General features: G+C 34.2%; 1 protein-coding gene and 1 pseudogene across 2 annotated transcripts; both read right to left on the reverse strand.

Annotated features, from left to right (window-relative positions):
• Positions 1-454: 454 nt before the first annotated feature.
• On the reverse strand, positions 455-4,224 carry LOC149560887 (putative disease resistance protein RGA4; annotated as a pseudogene). The gene is made up of 2 exons (XR_016363729.1): positions 4,159-4,224; positions 455-4,122 (listed from the first exon to the last, which is right to left on the reverse strand). The product of XR_016363729.1 is annotated as a putative disease resistance protein RGA4 (transcript).
• A 4,221-nt stretch (positions 4,225-8,445) lies between these two features.
• Positions 8,446-11,994, reverse strand: LOC149560888 (putative disease resistance protein RGA3). The gene is made up of 2 exons (XM_089824871.1): positions 9,172-11,994; positions 8,446-8,862 (listed from the first exon to the last, which is right to left on the reverse strand). Exon 1 carries the CDS (start codon positions 11,887-11,889, stop codon positions 9,175-9,177), a length of 2,715 nt encoding a protein of 904 aa, XP_089680997.1. The 5' UTR covers positions 11,890-11,994; the 3' UTR covers positions 8,446-8,862; positions 9,172-9,174.
• Positions 11,995-25,415: the final 13,421 nt, after the last annotated feature.

Below are 25,415 nucleotides of genomic sequence, written 5' to 3' on the forward strand. Positions count from 1 at the left end.
CTCTACGTCGCTGGCTGGTTTCCCTGTCAATTATTCATCCATTCACAATGGCTCTCTGGAATAAAAATTAGTTTATTCAAGCTCAAATGATTTCTCTAGTTTGATCAACAGATCTTATAAAATAATTTTTCAATATCATCAATTTAAAATTGGGCAATGGGAGACCTTGAGAACAAGTCAAAATGATTTGGATCTGAAAACATTTTCAAATAAGAAAAATTCAAAATGGGAATGGGAATAGCAATTCCAATTACAAGTATTTTGGAGAATGAACAATTGTTCATTTTGGAGCAAAATGGGAATATGTATTCCTATTCCCAATTCCAATTTGGCGCAACAAACAGAAAATTAAAAACGAATTATAATTTTCTATTCCTATTCTGATTGTATTGCAGCAACCACCAAACGGACGCTAAGTAAGTTCGCTGCTATCCCTAGAAAGATAAAAACAGAAGACCAGGAAATCAGATCATATTTTGATTTGTTTTTGCATAAAAAAATCACAACAAACCATTAGCACACGTGCAAGACTTCATGTCTAGCAATCTGCAACACTCTCAAGGCAATCGACTATGCGAAATCCATACGCTCAGCAATATTGAGCTAATTTCATAACTTAGGAACATTATATTGGCACAGTTGCACCAAAAATTTGCTGACATGTGTAAAATGTTGCGTGTACCCAAAATGTTGGAAGCACAGATAAGGCATGTGGATTATCTCATCCAATGCCATTTTGATTGCAATGCCTTGCAACTGGCATTACAATTCAACTCCAACTTCATCAAGTCGGGCATCAGTTCTAGTGCTGGATATTCAGGACAATGGCAGTTGCATAACTTCAATTGCATCATATTTGAGAATCCGCTCATCTAATTTGGCACTGCAAAGGAGTCCAACCAAAGAAATTCAAGATTTTTTACAGCTAACATGTCCCTTGATAGAGGTGGAAGATCGCACGCATCAACATGGCCTTCACTTTGATTGCATATTTTCAGACTTTGCATCCTCACTGATATAGGAAGGATCCAGCGTTTCTCCAGAGTTTTCAATTCAGTCTCATGATGAACAAACTATTGACACTTCACATAGATTGATCAAATGGGCAAAATCTTCCAACTGGAGGAGCTCATTTTTCTCAACAGATAGTTTACAATCTGATCTGAACACCTGTAAACATACAAGATTTGATATTCCCTTAGGTATGCTATCTATCCCACTAACAACCAAATATTCCAGACAGCTAAGTTCGTCAATCCATTCAGGCAACTTTTGTAGACTCTGCCAACTAGAAATGTCTAGGAAGCGAATCCTTTTATTACCTCTAATACATTTTGGCACCTTGGTAATTTGGATTCTCCTTAAATTCAACACTCTCAGGAGCTTCAAATTTCCCACACAGATGGGCAGTGATGAGATGTTTGTGCCACTCAAGTCACGAATGCATAATACTCTCGCATCATTGAGCAATATTGATAAAATAGTTTGAATGCCTTTATCTGGTGAGAATGATACAGAGTGAAGACATGATGCAAAGTACCCCCTGTTTCTTGCCATTATTTCTACATCATAACCACCTATGTTATTCTTGCCCAGTAAAATCCTGCGGTGCCTATTACTTGTTTGCGTGCTTGGATCTTTTCTGAAAGTCTCCTCCACAGTAAATGTACATTTACTTTTCTTTGACATGCTAATAACCAAATCAAGCATCAAATCATTCAATTTGAACCTTCTATCTACCTGATAATAAATGTCGCCAGTTCTCTCAATCATACAAAGATTGTAAAGATGATATATATAACTCAACCCTAGGTCTATCTGGTCCTCCCCTTGAGGAACAAATCCCTCTGCCACCCAAGGGTTTATGAGATAATGGGGGTCAATTTCTTCATTTTCAGGAAAGAAAGAAAGAAATGCAAAACATGGTTTGAGATAAGCAGGCAGAGACTCATAACTTAACTTGAGAGCCTACATAATTGGATCCTTGGTATAAGATGGCCCTTTAGCTGCCCCAATTTTGATTCCAAAACAGTTGAGGATCCCTTGCCTGCTAGAGATCCTGCCACTGTTTTGATGGCCAGGGGAAATCTCCCACATTCCCCTGCAATTTGTCTTGCAATCCCTTCAAGTTGCTCTGGCGGCTGATTTTGCTGGCGGTCAGGGAAGGCAAAAGCACAAAACAGGGTCCAGTTCTCTTCCTCTGACAAATTGCCCACCTCATAGATATGGGCGTTCATGTTTCTATACACAATTTTTTTTATAGTGGAGATGAGAATGTTGCAATTGCTATTTTTCCCTTTTGGAAGCCCAATTGAAGAAATTGAGTTATCTTCCTCAGATGCCCTCCACACATCATCCAGCACAGTGAGAGACCTTGTTCTTGATAACCGCTCACGAATTAGTTCCATTTCCTGCATGTCACTTACCCCTTTAACGACCTCAATCAAATTTATTTTCGAGGCCAAATCAGCCTGCAGCTCTCTAAGGGAGTAAATCTGAGAAATATCAAGCCAGATTGAGTTCTGAAAGTTGTCCTTTACTCTATTCAATACATTTTGCAGTAGAAAAGTTTTCCCAACGCCTCCCATTCCAACTAGGGCAACGATAGGGTTAGCAGGGTCATCCAACAGGCAGAGGATTTCTTTGACCTTGGGCTCAATACCCACTGGTCTTGAATCCCTCAACATTAGACCTGTCCTCTTCCACTTTACATTCCCAGATGTACTTGGGGAAGGTTGGCCTAAATGAATCAGATCATGAAAAAGCTTCATTTCTGCTGCATTCTCCATACTGGATCTCAATCTATCTTTCACATCCTTAATCCGACACGTCATTTTAAAACGAAAGAGTAATTGGGAATGAATGAAAGCAAAGAGACAAGAAAATTGGGTTTTTTCACAATTAGTACCTTGAGATTCAACAGCACATTCGTCCAGTATGTCCTCTGCATCCAAAGCAATTCTCTGAAATATCGAGCAGCAAGGTTTTCTCATGCCCATTTTGTGCACTTTGGATATCTACTTCTCTGAGATAGCTTCTTAAATGTCTAAGCTTTTTGCTCAGCCATGCAAGCTCCTTCTTGAAGTTAAAGGCAGTTGAAGCTTGGCTATATTGACCTACTTTTCCAACAGCAACATTAGCCATAGCACGCTACATATTTGATTTCTAAAACCAGAGAAAACTGAAGCTTACCAAGTTATTGACCAGTCTAAACCAAATACAACTTACTAAACTACAATGAAAGTGAGTAGAGCAGGGAAAGAAGTAAATTTATAAGAGTGCAGATAGAACTTGTTAGAAAGAATTCAGGGCCAAAGTTATACTAATCTCTTCTAGATTAAGCATTTTGTTCTCTTTTTTATTGAGACTACACAAAGTAGTCAAATAATTCCCATTTCTATCATCTAGTTTCAGAGTTATTCCCTCACCTTAAGCTTTCCAACTTCAATGTTATGGCAGAACCCCGTAGGCCATTTCAATCGATTTGTCTGAGTGCCGCCTTCTTTTATCAAACTCAAGTAATGAACAAATTCTTGTGCTTTTCTTCTTCATATAACCTTCACTTTTTCTTCTTGTAAAATGTGTTAGAAGTTATTCGTATGCTTATACTTATCCATGGACTTCACCAAATCAGTTGTACTTTTTTTCCTAAGTTGGGTTATATTTAAATTGTCATCTAGTTAATTACAAGTAGTTATGATAATTGTATTCTTATGCTTTTCTTCAAGCATCTTTTTCGTAATTTAAATTATTGTCAAACGGCTCTTGGTCTAATGGTGAAGTTGAATGGCTCACAAAGAGTCCACCAGGGATCAAGTCTTGCTGAGTGCAAGGTCCAAAGACATCAAAAAGGGATGAGGCCGGGATCGTGCCCCCGGGCAAATTTGGCAGTGTGGATGCTCCTCAGTCCTTGGCTCGGCGAATTTGGCAGCATGGATGCTCCTCAGTCCTTGGCTCGGTGAATTTGGCAGTGTGGATACTTATATGTTTAATTACGAAAGTCTGGTGCAGGTGATGAATAATGACTTGGAAATTGGTGTACCGTCCTGCTTCTGCACTGCCTCAATAACTTCAAACATAGCTCAAGCTTTTCTCAACATCAAAAACATTCTGATGCCCTACCTACTATTTCAAATTCAGCACATCTTCTATGGCTACCTACTATTTCAAATTCAGCACATCTTCTATGGCTACCCTAATGCTTGCTAAAAAAATTGTTATTAGTACATAGACAGGGAACTAATGTTTCCACTAGTGTGCTCCTATTAATTTTTTCAGAAACAGAACTATATTCTATTAATTTTTTCCCCAAAAAATTGTTAAAGTTCGCCATATTATTAAGGCCGAAAAATCTGCAGATAACTTTTTCTTGGTTTAAACATTTAAAAAAATTTGTTTCCAAAGTTTCTAATTTTTTTTACAAGGTTTCCCACCCATTATTTTCTATAAAGAATTGTTCTAGGGTCGTCTAATGCATCTGTAAATTTGCAATTTATTTCTTTTTTGTTGTGTTGTATGACAGAGATATTTGAGTGTTGAATGAATTTATATGCTCATTTTGTTGTACTCTGTTCTGTCGTACTGTTTTGCCACTGTGTTGTGACTGTGTCGTTAGCCCGTAGCTATACAGCCACGAAAATGCACTTCCTTTACATTGCTTTTTCTAACTTTTTAAAAAATTAAGTCCGTCCTCTCCTTCATATGGAAGTGCATTTTCGTGACTGTATAGACTTTGCCGTGTCGTTGCCACCGCTGGTAGCTGCATCACGGAATAGGAGATGACTACTGCTGGAGACAATCACTCGTTTCTATGGTAACTTGCTCCTTCGTCTCGTCTGATGTAGGCTATTTTATTTTTCTAATTTTATGACTCTAGAGATTATAGTTTTTTGAATTATTGAATATTATCTTAGTTATTATAATTTTATAATAAAATTTAAAATTTATGAATTCAATATTAGAAAATCTTATAATATTTCTTTAGTAATAGAATATAGAGATTTTAGGTAATAATACTATTATTTTAAAGAATATTATATTATAAGTAAATACTATTATAAATATTTTAAGCTTTTCATTTTAGAATTAAATAACTAATTTTTAATTATATTCTATATTTTAATTAATTCTTAAAAATGAAATATTCTTATTTAAATGTTAAAATTATATTATTTCTATAATTATTTATCATCATTTATTAGATTGAAATATCATATAAAAGTAATCAATTTAGATTTAAGCTAATATTTCTAAATATATAATTATTTAAAATTATATTATTTTATAACAAGAATAATATTTAAATATTAAAAATACATATTTCTTCTTTTTGAGTTTTGTTTTGTTTTGCCGAGTTAAAATGAACTATTATACTTTTCAATTATCTTTTAAATATATGTAACTAATGGCTCCTACCAAATCAACTCGCTGAACAAATCATCAAATGACTTCATATCTTCTTTAAAACAATGAATTTAGAAGGCATAACACTACCAAGAATGGGTGAGTGTGACTATTTTGATGAAGAATTGGGTAGTGATATTGATGATGATGATACACTATCTGAGCCAAGTGCTCTTGATGACATAGAGCTCTTTTGAAATTCTTAAATCTTGACTTTTGATTGTAACTTTTTGAAAATAAACTATCTCTTTAATCATGATTTCACATGCTCCTTACATTAAAAATTACATAAATGTGCTATCAAAATCTATTTAGCAATGTTAATTACTTTGATAATTAATTGGATATAGTACTCATTTAAAATTAAATAAAATTTATATAAGGCATATTTAATCCAATTTTACCCTTGTCGAACTTGATTTGAATTTTATGGTTGCCCAATTCGAACTTGAATTTTACATACTCTGCAAACAATACACAAACTTCATTCCAATATCTGAAAAAAAAAACAAAACAAAAAAAACAATTTAAATTTCCTTAATGACGTTGATTGTATCCCTGTAGCAATGTAGCCATGAGTGCCAACAAAATCCAAAGCATTTAGCAACACCAAAATCAGCTAAACATGGCTCCATGTTTGTCTTTGTGAACAATAGCAATAGCATAGTCATCATGAAGATAGGCCAGCCCATAAGCTATTCCTAAACATATCTTATAGTCTAATGCAATCTATTCCACAAATTGACATTTTTCATGTATTCATAGAGAATGAAATTTGTGCATCTATTTGACAAGCAACAATATACTATAGTACAAATCATAAAAATATATCATATCAAATTTAGATTTTTATGTGCTTTAATTCATTAATTGATTTTGCTATAATATATTTAAAATTATGGTATTTCTCTTTTTGTATTATTTTTATTATTATTATATTTAATATAGAAATTACGATTACAAATTTTAAAAACTTAGTCATCTTATAAATTAATACAAATTGAGTATTCTTACCCTCCTCAAGCTGTATTGTACCTGATTCCGTTGATTCGACATTGCAGAGACCGGCGCAGTAGCTTAAACAAATGCTTCTACCCAAAAAACCTCCACTTCGACCCCATTACTGAGCTACAATCCGAAGTTTCACACCTCAAGCAGCATTCAAGAATAAACTAAAAAGATTTCACAATCTACTGTCAGAAGGACTAATACATCCATTTATCATTAATCAACTATCGCTGTGAAATAATATTGATAAAACCGTTACCCATTAGGCCCTTCTGTGGCTAAACTTAAGAATAACTTTAATTTTTTCATTTTCTACTAAATTTGGAAATAACAGTGGATTGTTGTAATATCTACCTTGTGTGATACAATACATCATGAAATAATATTAGGTAAAATCATTATTAACAACCATTACCCCCTTCTGGTAACATACACGCGGGAATAGTTTTAATTAACTCATTTTGTACTAGATTGGAAATTACAGTGGATTTTTGCAGCATCTTCCTCATGCGACACTATAAATCCCAACAATGTCCAATCCTCCAAGGGAAAAAAAAGATTCTAGAGATTGCCAGTAAGGCGTATGAATCATGCGCTGATCAAACAGATGAAACTTATACCATTTACTTTATTCATCACATAAAATTATATCAGTTCATTTGGAATATCAGTTAATTTACTTGTAAAGTAATTATCGTTGATTTGATTGGTGAATGAATTGTTATGACCAATCTTTACATGTCAAATTTATTGATAAAAAGTCACCAGCATTAGATGTGCAAGCCATCCTTGTATACTATTGAACCACAGCCTTCAAATTCAAGCCAGTTGTTGAGCTGTGGGGGAGAGTTAAAGCCATATGTCTGATGTGCAGGCACCACCAGGATACCTCATCTCATGAGCAAGAGCAGGACCTTGTGGCTCCTCTCCAAAGTCAACCATGAAGCCTGGATTAATTGATAGCCCACCCTTACCAGTAGGACAATCCATTCAAGCATATGTGCACCTTTCTCAATCAGTTCAGGGTAGAATTGATTGTCCCAACTACTGAACAGGGAATTCATAACATAAAGCAGCTTCCCATCCAAACTTAGCTGGATCATCTGTGGTCATCCTCTCAACCTCTTTCATATTATCAAAGAGTGTCATTTCCATTTATGCAGATACCCAAGCCATCAAACAAAAACAATGAAAAAAAGCCTTGCTTGGACACATTTTCAAAATCTCTTTGATCAGATCTTTATATTTTAAATTGTAAGGAAGAGACACCTAAAACACGTGAAAATTTTGAGAAAACTATCATTTGAAACCCCAGCTTTTTGGTCCATCATCAAGATAAGAAGAATTTACAACACAGAACATTTCATATTTTTTTTTCTAAGGAGCATAGGGGTCAAACATTATCCCAGGACTATTACAAAGAATGTCTGTGAAAGATTTCCAAGTATGGTCTAAAAAGCCTCTTGTTCTTTAACATTAAACGATTGTAAAGATTAAGGATTACACCTAATTGCAGGAAGAATCACCCAAGTTATGCAAACTAGTCTCGAACCATCTCGAATATGAAAATTATTCCACCTTATGTATATAGCAAGAATATTTTTCCCGTCCATTTGGTCTAGTATTCTACCAAACAGTTTGAAATATCACTTAGACCTGAATCTCCATTTCATGATCTGTTTATGAATATATATTATACAAAGAGTAAAAGAGTGTACTCACCCGAACATCAGGAACATCAGATTGCCATGTTTGTCCATCATCCTTTTCAACAACTACTGAGCTTCCCTTTCTTACAAGACCACCCACCCAAACTTGACCACTCAAGACAGGATTTGTAGGATCTTCAATGTTGAATTGTCTTATATTTTTGTGCAATCAGATGACAAAATAAAGAAATCAATCATCCAAGGAAATAAGGAAATCAGTTATCAATCCAGGCATTTCAGGTAGATTACAAATTTTGACCTTAAAGTTTGGCACTGATACTGCAACTTAACAATGCCATCAAAACCAATGTGCATAAACCTCATGTATCAATGGCCAAGGAAATCACATTATGAAAATTAATTAAAAAGTATATTTATCTTCCATTGTGAAACCAAACACCACTAAATCGTATTTTTCTGTTGGCAAACACAAAATTTATTGGTATTCATGAGGTTAGGAAGAGAAATTATTATACCTCATGGTTCCATGTTCCTTGAAAAAATGCACCAATGTGCTGCTTAAAAGCACATGCTACATATCCTATGTCTTTGGAAGGATCATGGAGAAACCTTACCTATTGAAAGGAAGTTTGAATTTGCATCAAAAGTTATATAAGTAGCTGCAACTACTTTCTGTTGTAGACTTTCCTACTTGCAAAACTGACATGAATCCAACTTTGATTAACTTATGCTTCTTAGTCCAATTGGTATAGAAGAAAGTGCAGCAAAAATGGTACGATTCCTGCATTGCCCAAGTCCAATGTTTGTTTTAATACACCTTCACACCAGCTATAAAGAAACAAATGACTTCCGTATAAGCCATCTGCAACATCTTGAAGATTGAAACCTTTTGAAGACGCTGCAAGTGCTCTACTTTAACAATAAAAACATCAAACTTGAAAATGTAGCTTGTGCTAAGTCATTTATACAACTATTTGGCTATGCTATATTAATGACAATAGAACTCTTCCAGAAGAATCAACAAAATGAAATTATGAAACTAAAGCCCCATATCATATTTGATTACTATCAGTTGGCGTTGTTCACCTACCAACTAATCCAAACAGATGATGGCACTGGGATTATTGGCTTTCACTTTGTTCCATACTTCTCCTCCCTCTGTTAAAGTACTGGATATACTTATTCCTGTCCTTATAAACTCGCATTCTTTCAGACATTTCAGGAGCCCTAATCCAGATGGAACTTTCTTCAGATTGGGACACTGAGATACCTTTAGTATCTCTAGATGTGGCATGGCCCCATCTTCTAAATCTGCCATTTCCTCCAACACTGGAAAGTTAAAAATTTGAAAAACATGTAGTTGAGGAAATCCCCTGCTCTTCCCAAACCCTTTTGGCAATGCCTTACAACTGGCATTACAATTCAACTCCAACTTCATCAAGTTGGGCATCAGTTCTAGTGCTGGATATTCAGCACAATGGCAGTTGCATAACTTCAATTGCATCATATTTGAGAATCCACTTATCCAATTTGGCACTGCAAAGGAGTCCAGCCAAAGGAATTCAAGATTTTTTACAGCTAACATGTCCTTTGATAGAGGTGGAAGACCGCAGGCATCAACATGGCCTTCACTTTGATTGCATATTTTCAGACTTCGCATCTTCACTGACATAGGAAGGATCCAGCATTTCTCCAGAGTTTTCAATTCAGTCTCATGATGAACAACTATTGACACTTCATGGAGATTGATCAAATGGGCAAAATCTTCCAACTGGAGGAACTCATTTTTCTCAATGGATAGTTTACAATCTGATCTGAATACCTGTAAAGACACAAGATTTGATATGCCCTTAGGTATGCTATCTATCCCACTTACATCCAGATGTTCCAGACAGCTAAGTTGACCAATCCATCCAGGCAAATTTTGTAGACTCTGGCAACTAGAAATGTCTAGGAAGCGAAGACTTTTATTACCTCTTATACATTTTGGTACCTTGGTAATTTGTGTACTCCTTAAATTTAACACTCTCAGGAGCTTCAAATTTCCCACACAGATGGGCAGCGATGAGATGTTTGTGCCACTCAAGTCAAGAATTCGTAATACTCTTGCATCAAAAAGCAATATTGATGGAATAGTTTGAATGCCTTTATCTCTTGAGAATGATAGAGTGCGAAGACATGATGCAGAGTAGCCCCTGTTTCTTGCCATTATTTCTACATCATATTCACTTATGTTTTTCTTGCCCAATAAAATCCTACGGTGCCTAATACTTGTTTCCGTGCTTGGATCTCTGCTGAAAGTCTCCTCCACAGAAAATGCACATTTACTTTCCTTTGATATACTAATAGCCAAATCAAGCATCAAATCATTCAATTTGAACCTCTTATCTACCTGATCATAAATGTCACCCATTCTCTCAATCATACAAAGATTGTAAAGATGATATATATAACTCAACCCTATGTCTAGTTGGTCCTCCTCTTGAGGAACATATCCCTCTGCTGCCCACAAATGTATGAGATAATGGGAATCTATTTCTTCGTTTTCAGGGAAAAAAGAAAGGAATGCAAAACATGGTTTGAGATGAGCAGGGAGAGAATCATAACTTAACTTGAGAGCTTGCATAATTGGATCCTTGGTATAAGACGGCACCCTTAGCTGCCCCAATTTTGATTCCCACACAGTTAAGGATCCCTTGCCTGCTAGAGATGCTGCCACTGTTTTGACGGCCAAGGGCAATCTCCCACATTCCGCTTCAATTTGTCTTGCAATCCCTTCAAGTTTCTCTGGGGGCTGATTTTGCTGGCGTTCAGGGAAGGCAAAAGCACAGAATAGGGTCCAGCTCTCTTCCTCTGACAAAGTGCCCACCTCATAGATACGGGCATTCATGTTTCTACATACAAATTTGCTTCTGGTGGAGACGAGAATTTTGCAATTGCTATTTTTCCCTCTTGGAAGCCCAATTGAAGAAATCAAGTTATCTTCCTCAGATGCCCTCCACACATCATCGAGCACAATGAGAGACCTTGTTCTGGATAAACGTTGATGAATTAACTCTGTTGCCTGCATGTCACTTACCCCTTTAACGACCTCAATCAACTTTATCTTCGAAGCCAAATCAGCCTGCAGCTCTCTAACGGAGTAAGTCTGAGAAATATCAAGCCAGATTGCGTTCTGAAAGTCGTCCTTTACTCTATTGAAAACATTTTGCAGTAGAAAAGTCTTCCCAACGCCGCCCATTCCAACTAGGGCAATGATGGGGTTAGCAGGGTCGTCCAACAGGTGGAGGATTTCTTTGACCTTGGGCTCAATACCCACTGATCTTGAATCCCTCTCCATTAGACCTGTCCCCTTCCACTTTACATTCCCAGATGTACTTGTGGAGGGTTGGCCTGAATGAATCAGATCATGAAAAAGCTTCATTTGCGCTGCACCTTCCATGCTGGATCTCAATCTATCTTTCACGTCCTTAATCCGGCGTGCCATTTTAAAACGAAAGAGTAATTGGGAATAACTGAAAGCAAAGAGACAAGACAATTGGGAATTTTCATAATTAGTACCTTGAGATTCAACAGCACATTCGTCCAATATGTCCTCTGCATCCAAAGCAATCTCTGCAATATCCAGCAGCCAGGTTTTCGCATGCCCACTCTGTGCACTGTGGAGATCTACTTCTCTGAGATAACTTCTTAAGCTTCTAAGCTTCTTGCTCAGCCATTCAAGCTCCTTCTTGAAGTTAAGGGCAATTGAAGCCTGGCTGTATTGACCAAGCTTTCCAACAACATTATTTGACATAGCACGCTCCATATCTGATTTCTGAGACCTGAGAAACTGAAGTTTACTAAGTTATTGACCAGTTTAAACCAAATACTACTAAACTGCAATGAATGTGAGTAGAGCAGGGAAAGAAATAAATTTATAAGAGTGCATATAGAGCTTGTTAGGAAGAATTCAGGGCCAAAGTTATTCTAATCACTTCTAGATTAAGAATTATGTTATCTTATTGATTGAGACTACTCAAAGTAGTCGAATAATTCTCCTTTCTGTCATCTAGTTTCAGAGTTATTCCCTCACCTTTAGCTTTCCAAACTTCAAAGGCATGGCTGAGGAGAACACAATAGGCCATCTCAATAGATTTGTCTGAGCACCGCCTTCTTTTATCAAACTCAAGGAATGAATAAATTCTTGTGCTTTCTTCTTCATATAACCTTCACTTTTTCTTCGTGTAAAATGTATTAAAAGTTATTCTTGTGCTTATACATATCCATAGACTTCACCAATCAAGTTATGCTTTCTTTCCTAAATCCGGTCATATTTAAATTGTCATTGCAATCCACAATAATCTGCGGTAATATTGATATATTCTCGGCTATGATAATTGTATTTTTATGCTTTTCTTCAAGCATCTTTTTCATAGTTTAAATTATTTTCTTGTCAAACAGTTTATGATTTTTCAGATACTTGTATGCTTAATTACAAAAGTCTGGTGCAGGTGATGATAATGAGTTGGAAATTGGTGTACTCTACTGCTTCTGGGCCGCCTCAATAACTTCAAGCATAGCTCAAGCTTTTACCTACAATTTCAAATTCAGCAGATCTTCCATGGCTGCCCTGATGCTTGCTAAGTAATTGTCGCCCATTTCTTTGGTGAGTACCCACATGCGACGCAACCATAGTCTCATCGCCATTGATGATTTCGTTGGAATTATATTCTGCAAAGTGTACACGCCCATTTGTTACATTCAGCACTACCAATCTGTGTATTTTTACAGGAAACCCTTCCGTTGATACTTCGAATTAGTTCAAAAGAACATTTAAATACGAAATCCACGTTTGAGATTTAGTTAAGTTTTGTTTTGGTCATTTCTTGTCTCGTTTGCGAAATCGGGAATGACAACATACAGATTAGTGTAACTGGGGCCATATTGTATTAATACCTTCAATTATGTTGACTAGTTGGCACGTTTTGAGCCTCTGTTTAGCTAATTGCTCTTTGAGCTTGTTGGTGAAAAATCCTTGTATAGAGTAGAGAGCTCCAAGGGTTTTAAAAAATTTAAAGGCTTTGGTGGTCCGGGTTTGTTTTATTGAATTACCCCCTTCCAGTATTTTCAGAGTGGGTGTCAGATTGGAAGCGTGAGAAGGATTTTGGGCATTTAGGCACCGTTTGGCGAGCAGATTACGGATTAGTAAATGCCAAAAAAATCGTATGCCGTGTTTGGTTGCACCGAATGGGTTTTAAGAATCGGGTTTGGTATTCTATTTTTCCCACCAAAACGGGCTTATCCTATTCCACCAAAATAGGTGGAATAGGAATAACTATTCATATTCCAACGTTGCCTATTCCAAATTTAATAAAGTCGTTGGGTCCGCCGCTTATGTTGTTGATGACTTAAAACAAGTTTTGGCCTTTTCGTCGGGTCCGCCCGAGATTTTTCCCCAATGCATCTGCGCCACAAGGTTTCCCCAACGTTCGTCGTCTGCGACCTTTGGAATGCAATATTGAAGCTTTTCATTGCAACATTGTTGTTGCCCATTGCCATCGTCTTCATATAACAGGTATTTGTTTTATTTTTTCTACCATTTTTTCCAAGGGACGAAACCCTAGCCCGCAGGTCGATTTTGATTTTCCTACAAAATGTATGTGGGTAGTGGAAACAAGTCTTTGATTTTTCCTGGTAGAAAAATATGATTGTGAAAAATATGATGTTTTTTTTAGAAAAGAATCAGCATTGTGCTATCTTCCCAATGTATAGATAATAGTTTTTGAGCCCACAACTAGGATTTTAGTTTTAAAATTGTACATATTGTTTCATATTATAAATCTGAATATCTCAAGTCTCGCACCTTCTCAAGTGCTTGCAATGCTCTTTCTGACTTCATTCCACGTCCTTTGTTAAAACTAATGTGAAACTTGATGGCCATGCCATTCCTTTTTGGTAGCTACCAATCGCCTCCCTGTAAACAATTTTTTTTTAATACACTTCAGAGAAATCGTGTTCATCATTGCCTCAATTTAAACGGCTTGGAGGTCTTTTATCAAGGGAAAATCCATTGTAGACTGAGGGTCAAGTTCGACAGGTTTATTTTTTCCATTTCAATCTATACCAATTCATTTTTTCTTAAGAGAGTCGGTCTAGGGTTTAGGGTTTACAGTACACAATTATTGCCTGCTGGTTTTTTTTGCTCAAAATAGCATAGAAACATCATCATCGCATTAATAACTCACATATAAATTTGTCGACACCAAAGGGATGTGTATTTACAAACACATTCAACTGGCATTTAGAAAACTACATTTGGTAGAGGACCCATTTTTTCATTATTTCGATTGCTAACATTTAATTGACCATGTATATATATGGAGTAGTCTTTGGTAAAATTCATTGAATAGGGTTTTAATATTCATTGAATAAGGTTTTAATATTCTGTTAAAAATGCCCAGACATATTAAAACGATGAGTTTTAAAATTGTACATCATGTTTCATATTAATTTAGACTATTATAATTGTACAGTCAACAGATAATCAGCTTCAGTATTAGTTATTGGTACCAGATTGATTTTTGGTTTTAGAATCAGTTTTGTGAGCCCAATAGGAACTTGTATAATTGTCCCTTATTCATCTGAACGGGTGATACAATGTACATCTTCTAAAAAATCAATACACCAGTAGTTCTTTGTGCAGATGTCTGAAAATGCACTTCAGCCAAGGCAGCAGTAATATTGCTCCTGATGATCCTTCTCGCCTAATTTGACACATATACCTTATCTCGTCTTCCATGCACTGTCAAATCTGTTTTCTCACAACAATAAAGTTTTCTCTTCCCTGTTTTCTAACAGCATTACAGTTCTCTTCTACAGTTACATTTTTTGTTTTTGGCAATATTATAGAGTTCGAATGTAGAGGAGATTGTATACTCATAGTATTACTTATCGCAATTACATAATGATTTATATATCACAGCTACAAAAGAATTCCTAGTGTGACTTTCATCGCACAATGGTGTTCAGACTCCTTTAAATATGTATAACATTATTTTCATCGCATCTAATTATACCAATGAAGTCATAACTTACTTTGGTCAACACACAATACCACTTTCCTTAGCTGGTTGTCTGAGTTATGTTTGAAAAATCTGAAAGAAACGACACTTCTTTCACTTAGATCATCTGATGCCAAGACCATTAACCCAATTCCCTTTGGAGTCCCTTCAATATTTGTTCCCTTGCTGCACAACTTTTGGGCATTGGTGAAAACATCTGTACTCCACTATTTCATAGACATGGTCTTCAACCTTATTATGTAAGGTAAATTCAACTTCCATATCAACCTGTACACAAAGTGGGACATTTTTATAGTAGATTTTATGTCATTTTCGAGAATAAGATCATTTATTTATAGACATTCTTAGCTCTCTCATCCTAAGAAATCATTGAATATGATCCAAAATGTTGATACTAATAAACTCACAGAATATTACCCAATCTTACCCAAAAAGGTGAATATAAGATCATTTAACTACATTAATATAGAAGATTATTTTTTTAGTAAAAAGAAACTCATTTTGAGATTTTTTTCTTGGAAGGAAAGATATCCTTCTCCTTTTATCGAAGTAGTATAAATCTCTTTCAAAACTTCTGAGTGTAGATCTCAAATTTTTTGACATTTTCAGATTTCATCCATAGATCTTATTGGGGTTATAAAAGCAAACTTCAAGTCAAGAACATAGTATTCATAGTTATTAACTTATAAGAGTAGATTTCAAGTCAAGAACATAGTAGAGTCCATTTGGTAAAAGAAAATACCAAAATCCTTTTCATGGTAACAAATTTCATTGGCAATGTTGGAATCATCAATTATTCAACATTTATTTTGAGAAACTCTTTTTAACTACTTTTGGTCAGTTTATGTGGATAAACTCTTTTTTACTACATTGTATAAGAAAGGTATATGGATCATAATAACTCCATTAAAATGTTATAGGGCATTCGATGGATCCTACTACTGAAGTACAAGTTTATGGAAGCATTGTTAGGAAGATCACACTCTTGCGTATATATTCCATTTTGCTTGTAGCCCAAGCAGTATTCATAGTAACATCATCAGAAGATGCTAAAAGACAAAGGTGCAAGAGAAGAAGGGCTGCTTGTCCTTTTTATAAACGTATTATCTATTCCAATGAGACAGATTGCCATGACCAAATACACATGTCTAGAGGAGCATTCTTCAAACTTGCCAATATTTTAAGGGAGAAAGGGAGCATTAAAGATACGATAAACATGAAATTGGAAGAACAACTAGTTATGTTCCTACATACTCTTGGCCACAATCTAAGGAATTGTAAGATTGGCCATAACTTTGGTCACTCAGGAGAGACAGTGAGTCGCCACTTCCATAAGGTCTTGAAGGCTATTATATCACTCCATACCAGTTACTTTTTGCCCCCTTCTCCAAACACTCCTCCAGAAATTGTTGGGAAGGACCGTTTTGATCCATACTTCAAGGTAAATCTCATATTGTCATGTATTTTGTTGCTTGAGTCTATTGCTACATATTTGACAATAATATTTATTACACTAGGACTGTATTGGAGCAATTGATGGAACCCATATACCGGTTACCATTGATGTCGACAACCAAGCAAAATATCATGATAGAAAAGGCCACCTATCACAAAATGTAATGGGTGTCTGTTCGTTTGACTACAAGTTTCAGTATGTTCTTGCTGGTTGGGAAGGCTCAGCTGTAGATAGCCATATTCTTGCTTCGGCTCTGACAAGAGTAGATCCACTACTAGTCCCTCCAGGTATATTTAAATCATTATTTTAATGATTATATATTCATTATTGTCAACCATAGTTTTTATGCTATTTCCAATATATAATATTATTTTTCCTTTTTATAGGAAAATTCTATTTAGTTGATGTCGGCTATCCAAATGTTCCTGGATTTCTTGCGCCTTATCGGTGTACGCGGTACCACCTCAAAGATTTTTGCAGAGCAAACCCAATCAATAGTGCTCACAAGCTATTTAACCACCGACACTCCTCTCTTAGGAATGTGATTGAACGCACATTTGGTATTTTGAAGCAACGTTTTCCTATCTTGAGGCATGCGACATCCTACAGTATCGCGAGTCAAACAAAGATCGTGTTAGCATGTTGCATACTACACAATTTCATTACGATAGAGGATGGTGTTCCACATGATATAGAAATTGAAGAGGATGATGATCGTGATGGGATAAGCGTGCCAATTCTTGAAAGTTATGGGATGAGTCAATGAGATAGAGATGATTGGGGAAATTTTCGAGATGAAATAGCACAAAGGATGTGGGAGGACTATAGATCTCGACATTAGCTATGCTTTTTACTAGCATTTACACTTTTTTCCTCACTTTTGAACAGCAACAATACTTGAATTATGAATCAGAATTATTGTTACTCTTTCATATTGTTGATTGAGTGATTTAAATTTGTGATTTATGAATTACAAATCAGAATTATTGTTATGCACTAGATTGTTGATTGAGTGATTTAAAATTGTGATTTATGAGTTACAAATCAGAATTATTGTTATGCACTAAACTGTTGAGTGAGTGATTTAAAACTGTGATTTATGAGTTGCAAATTAGAATTGTTGTTATGATTTCAAATAGCTGATTGAGTGATTTAAAACTGTGATTTATGAATTGTGAATCACAATTATTGTTATGCTCTAATTTATGATTAAATTTATGCATTAATTTTTATTTAAAACTATGATTTATGAATTGTGAATCACATTTTTCATGGTCCGTCTATGTATTATATCAATGGCTCTCCACACACTCTAACAACTCATTATTACTAACAACTCATAACTTATTGCAAGTTTTGCAGCGATATAACAGCTACCTTTCTCAAAGGTGAAAATGTCTTTCACTAATATATTGACGAGCATACATGAGGATGTTCATATGCCCCCCACTACCACCCCTGTTTCTACCCCCATTGCCACCCCTGTTTCTACCCCCATTGGCACTCTTGTTTCTACCCCCATCACTACCCCTGCTCGTAGTTCTTCTAGAAGTCCAAAAGTGGTATGGATGAGAGAGATGGAGAGGAAACTTCTTGACTTGCTCCTTGAGCAAGTTGCTCTAGGAAGGAAAGGTGAAGGAGGGTTCAGAAAAGAAGCGTGGACAGCAATAGAGAGGAGATTTAATGAAGATTTAAAGTTGAATCTTGGAAGAGATAACTTTAAAAATAAGTTGAAAACATGGAAGTCGGTGTATAGAGTAATGAAAGAGCTACGAAATACCAGTGGTTTTGCTTGGAATGAGACAACACAGTGCATGGATGCTGATGACAGTGTGTGGGATGAACTTTTGAAGGTAATGTCCTCTTCAAAGTCATGTCTTGTCTTGTTCTAATTAGAAAAAAAATCTAATTATTTAATTTTACCAATGTGTAGAGAAATGAATTCAGGATTGCAAGAGTGTATAGGAGGCAGCCATTCACCTATTTTAATGATCTAGCAGTCATTGTGGGAAATGACATGGCGAAAGGAAATGTAGCTGCAACAGCTCAAGATGTCGAAGATGGTAACCTCTTGGATGAGGTTGTTGATTTGGGTGATGATGAGGATTTAAATACACCTCTAAATGTTGTTGATGATGAAGATTACCTTCAGTCAAATCAGTCCACTACATCCACTAGAAACAATCCTTCCACACCAACGACAAGGAGGGCAAAGAGGAAGAAGGCAAGCATGGCCGCTTCTTTGGACACAATATCTGAAAACATCCGTGAAGTACGAGAGGGAATCAATAGGTCACACACCATCAAATTTGATAAAGAGGATACTAAGAAAGAGGCAGCAGATTTGTTTGCTGCCTTGAAAGCCATCCCTGGAATCAGTCGGGACACTATGACTGTTGCATCTGATGCTTTTATGCAAGAACCAACAAGAGCTATTTGGTTCTTACAGATGGATGACTTAGCAAGGGAAGATTATATTCGATATAAATTTGGAGGATTGTAATGGTTTTATATTAGATATTAGAAACAAACATTTTAACTGTTAGTTTTTTTCTTTCAAGCTGAAAGACATCGTCATCTTTGGTATTGAACTACTGATCTATATAACTCTAGTTTCTCATTACAAAAGTTTATTATTATTCTTTATAGAATGGTTTATTATTATTAATGATTATTGTTGTGTTGATGATATTCAGATATTGCTTTCAGGATTTCAATTTGAAGGTAATGTTGATGCTAGTCCTGTTATATTTATATGTTGATGCTGATCCTTTAATATTTATATGTTGATGTTGATGCTGATCCTTTAATATTTATATGTTGATGCTGATGCTAATCCTTTAATATTTATATGTTGATGCTGATGTTGATCCTTTAATATTTATATGTTGATGTCGATGCTGATCCTTTGATATTTATATGTTAATATTTAACTTTTTGCATAAGCAGAAGTATAAAACAGTAAGCTCTTTCTCCAATAGCCCTAGTATAGGAAATCAGAACCACCAAGACTGAAACCCAAATGTGAAAAAATTAGGAATGACAATAAGAAATGAAGACCCCCTATACTAGAGCTACCAGCCATTTCACATCCTTCCTCAAAGTTCATAACCACCTCCAAGATCATAGAATACACCTGAGTATCTTTACCATTTTCTTATGCCCACAAAGATGAACGGCTCCAAAATAGAACTTGACAGAAATCATGTGATAGCATAAACATATGCAAAAGAGAAGGTAGAGTCCTCCACGCTACAAGATATAAAAATCATTGTTTGAATGCAATCTTTATTTATATACCCCAAATAAATCCTTGCTCAAACTTCTCAGCTAGTCACAAATCAATTATAGGAAGCTTCAACTTTAATGTTGCACCAAAGCTTCAACTCACAAACTGCTCTCTGGATTTGACGCCAAAGCTTAAACTCACACCAATATTTAAGAAATGTTGTACCAAGCTTATTTGACCAATAAAATCCATGGCAATACCTTTCTCTAAGCCAACTTGAATTCATAATGGCAATAGCAATACAAAATCCATTGCTAAAAGGAGACACCATTAATGCCAATGGCCTCACTACACCATTGTATCAGACAGAAATGGCATCTACCAATCCGACAACTATAAACAAAATCTAAATGATCACTTCTTCATTATTTACAAGGAAAAAGCAAATTGACGATGTTGAGATTCCTATCACAAGCTTCTACACTATTACAAGGAACAAGAGGAAAGTTCTATTTTGAAAATGTTGTGGAATATACAATAAATTAGTTCAAGTGGCTAAGTATGACTTGTTTATTTAGGTATGCTAGATATCAAAACATATTGCATCAGATACTGAACCTACAGCTTGTACTGGGATTAGAATGATAATGGGGTAAGTCATCACTACTGGAAATCTACTTATCTTGGACATCAACATGGTTTGACTGGTTAATATTAACTTAAATCTGGAACCCACTGCAGTTACTATGATTATGAATACAAGTAATGATTCAATGTGATTCTGGGTAGATCGTTGTTCCTTCCATGATTATATTTACCATTAGTGGTCTGATTCATGTTTGCTGATATTGGTTTCGGGATTTCATTTCAAAGGTAATGTTGATTCTGTTTTGGGATTTCATTTCAAAGACATATGGTAATGTTCATATTTATATGGTAATGTTTAGATTTATATTCATATGTTGATGCTGTTTATACTTGGTCATATCTATATGGTAATGTTCAGATTTATATGATGTTGTTTATACTTAGTCATATTTATATGGTAATGTTCAGATTTATATGATGCTGTATGTACTTAGTCATATTTATATGATAATGTTCAGATTTATATTTATATGTTGATGATGTTTATACTTAGTCATATTTATATGGTAATGTTCAAATTTTGGTCTAAAGATACATTACTTGCAGCACTTCCTTGGCTTTGTATCAGTCACAAAACTCAGAATTTGCCCCCTTCAATGATTGTGAATAACAACATACAAGGTAATGTTCAGATTTTTTTCTAAAGATGCCTTATTTGCAGCCCTTTCTTGACTTTGTATCAGTCACAAAACTCAGGATTTTCCTCCCTTCAATGATTGTGAATGACAACATACAGGGTAATGTTCAGATTTTGGTCAAATTTGTGTCACTTTGATTGAGTAAACCACCTAAGAAAATCTCAAGTATTTATCTATTTTGCAGGGTTGTGTTTTTTTAATTTAGCTATAGCTTTCAGTGTCATCATAGAGGACTTTCACTGAGGAAGTAGTTGACCAAATCTTGTATGTATTTTCATTTGAAATTTTAACTCGAGAGATTATTTTCTTATTAGATCTTTATAATTCTAGTGAATTTTCCATTTCAGTCAAGTTTGATGACGAAGAATGATTTATGCAACTTAGTTTCGAGGTTAAAATTAATACAATTAATCAATGGACGTATGCTTCTATAAGGAATGTTTCTTAAATAATATATCTTGCTAATTGAATGTTTCATTTTATTTGTATTTGTTCATATTTTGTATAGGATTGATGGATTTGAACTTGCCAATGTGTGAGTGTGGTGTTGGCCATGTAGTGCTAAAGACCTCGCACACGACAACTAATCCGGAGCGTAAATTCCTCTATTGTCCAAATGGAAAAAAGGTTATCACTAATTTTTGCTGTATGTTTAGTTTTTTTGTATCAACTAGTTGTTATGGAGACTACTAATTTAGATTTTTTATTGTAGGGGGATGGTGGATGTGGTTTCTTCCAGTGGGTCAATGATGTCTCATCAACATCTACCATAGCTAAATCTGTAGCTCCTGAAAGTACTGGTTGCAAGTTGTGCAAGGTCAAAGAGAGTGAAAACATGTTTCTTCAAGGCATGTTGGGAGTAATAATTGTTTCCATATTACTAGTCTGTTGGGACCATATGCGTTAAAAAGTCTTGTAAAAGGGTTTCAGGGACCCTTCAAAACCTGTTTTTCTTAGTAAAAAATTTGAACATTGTGAGCCATGTTTTATGATTTTTAATAGAAATGGTGGACATATTTAATAACAATTTGACTATTTTTTTTGTTTGAAACTTGTGTCTGATCGTATTGTGGTGACAAATTCTGTTAAAACGACGAATAAATTATACTAGTTGAAAAAATAATCTTTAAAAAAAAAGAAAGTAATACTAGCTTCATTACTATTTCAATTGATTGTAATTTTTTAAAAAAAAATCATAATTAAAAAATTATCTTTAAAAAAAGGCAATACTAGTTTCATTACTATTTCAATTGATTATCTCTTATTTTTTAAAAAAAAATTCATAATTTAAAAATTGAAAAAATAATTTTTAAAATAAAAGTAATACTAGTTTTATTACTATTTAAATTGATTGATTGTAATTTTAAAAAAAATCATAATTAAAAAATAATTTAAAATAAAATAAAAGCAATACTAGTTTCATTACTATTTTGATTGTCAATTCATAATTTAAAAATTGAAAAAAAGTAATCCAAATCAATCAAATGTATAAATTAAAATATTAAATAACAATAAAAAATTATCTTATTTAAAAATAATCTTTAAAAAAATAAAAGTAATCCAAATCAATCAAATATATAAATTAAATTATTAAATAACAATAAAGAATTATCTTATTTTAAAATAATCTTTAAAAAAAAAAGTAATCCAAATCAATCAAATGTATAAATTAAATCATTAAATAACAATAAAAAACTATCTTATTCCATTTCTGCTTTTGCACAACCAAACAGAGGTTATGCGTATTCCCTATCAAATTCTAGGTGAACCAAACAGAGAATAGGAATACATATTCCAATTTTGTATTCCTGGAATAACAAACCCGGAATAAGTATTCCTATTCCTGTATTCCTATTCCGCTCACCAAACAGGCCCTTATAGATTGTATATTTGTTTCTTTGAATGGATCTGTTATTTTGTCGTTGTGAGATCTGTTTTTAAATGAATATTACAATATTTCTATTTAGTAAGAAATCTGACATTCTTTTCTTTTCGTGAGAACTACTTTAATGAATAATCTATTAAAAAATAATTAGAATATTTATTTTTTCACCTGAATAAAATTTGTAATGACAATGACATAAGTGTATGGAGGCTACCTAAATATATAGAAGGAACAATGATAATAATAATAGAAGAAGAGTATCATATGATCTTTCATTGTATGCTTGAGCTTTTTCACAAGCTTTTTCACAATGTAAGGAAATAAATAATTATTCTAATTAATTAAGTTTATTTCTTATTAATGCGATTAGATTTCACAATCCATAATAGTTATGATACTTAGTTTGTGGATTAGATTGTGTAAAGATTTTTGCCATCAACGTAGTAGTGTGTCGAAACGTTGATGGCAAAAAAATTTACACAATCTAATCCAGAAACTAAGTATCATAAGTTTATTTCTATCATTATATTTATTATAAAAAAAGTTAGAAATTTTGTAAAAGTTAATTAAGTTGTTCATAAGTTTTTACAATAAATTGTAGTATTATAATGAAGTAGATCAACTTTCTATTGTGGAACACAATCACTGGAATTTTTCTTTTTATTAAATTATAGTGAAAATGTGAATTATAGAATAATAGAATGAGACGATGGCTAAATCCTAAATTAAATGGGACATGCACATATAACAATAAAATTGAGGTTTTCTTAACGCACCAACAGTTTTGTTATAGGTTATTTCATTAGCTTGTCTCGTTAGGGCTCATGTAGGCCATTGGGAGATTATTCACGTGTGCCATAATATCTTTGATTCAATCTGGCTAGAGGGTCTCGAGCAAGTGGTTCTTAGTATTAATAGGCATATGGAAATCCCACTTGCAAAAGTTTACATGGCAAATCCTCTGGGCAGTTTGGGGCACGCAAATGTTCTTAGGCATCCAATTTTATGCATAAGAGATATCAATCAATTTAAAAGAGAGTGGCCTAAGAGGGAGGCCAATATCACCTTTCTGCTTTACTGGAGGGTTATAATTAGAGACTAGGGATAGTTGCTTCTACATTATCTATGTATATTTGATGCTTACATTGAACCAAGGGTGAAAATTGATGACTTAAATAAACTGTTTTTTTCTCTCCCTAATTTGTTTAAATCCATGAGCAAGGAAAAAATGGTTTATGTCTTAGCCCCGAGCTCAATGGTGGCAGATTTGGAGGAAGTGGACAACCTTATCATGGTATATTGGAAGGCAAAGGAGGATACTTGATTCATCTTGCTACCCTTACTCCTTTATTTTGCTTTTTGGTTAGGGTTCTTCTTGTCTGTTTCTATGGGTCTTTGGTTGATGTTCCAGTATTTTCTCTATATTCTCGGTGCTCTTTTGTTCTTTGGTGTTTTCCTTGCCATTGCTTTATTTTCTCGACTAGGCTTATCAAGGTATTCTTATATCATCTTATAACCCTTCTTCTTTGGATACTATAGTTTGTATACTGTAAATTTAAATATTAATGAAATGCTATATTGAGTAAGAAATTGGTTGTATATCTGGTGATTGGAACAAATTTAGCTTGTGTTCGTTAATCCAAATTTGGACTTTTTTCAATTATGGTATAAAACATTTTTTACTTCAAATCTTACTACCTAGATCTCTCTTATGGTTTTATATAAGTCTGAAAAATATGACATTTATTATTACATTGCAAGGATGGAATTATGATCAATTCTTATATTGGTTGTTTTGAGATCATTCATCTTTTAGATTAATATATAGAATTAATCTTGATAATTGGATATAAGGTAAGTATATCACAATCTTTGTATCTCTAGTCTTTGGTTCTATCCATTTATATATTTTTTATGTCCTTGGAATCTATCTGGCTTTAAACCCATTACTATTTTTAAATGTTATAAGTAATTTTAGGATTGGGTTATAAACTCCCTTGTTGTGAATGAGATTCTAAGAAAATTGATATTGAGTAAAATTTATTCCAAGTATGGATTTTGAGATAATCAAACTTACCTTCACATTTAAAATCACAGAGGAATCATAAATTTAGATCCTTCCTAGTTAATTTTCATTATTTTTTTATGATAACTTTCTTTATCTTACACTTTTTATTCCTTTTATTTGATAATGTTTTACCTTCATATCCTGAATATAGTTTAAATATGATTGAAAAGAAAGACTAATGGAGTATCTATTCTAAAAGAAAGCTTTTAAAGATAGTTAAGTATAGCTAACCCTTTATAAATGATATTTTGGACTAGTACTAATGATTTGGACAAGTTTGAAGTTTTATTCAGTGTTGCAGAAAGTTAAGGAAGTAACTGGAGCACAAAAGAGAGTCTATGTTCAT

This window comes from Cupressus sempervirens, chromosome 4 (assembly GCF_028749045.1).
Source record: "Cupressus sempervirens isolate cs-2001-9-10 chromosome 4, ASM2874904v1, whole genome shotgun sequence".
Lineage (NCBI taxonomy): Eukaryota > Viridiplantae > Streptophyta > Pinopsida > Cupressales > Cupressaceae > Cupressus > Cupressus sempervirens.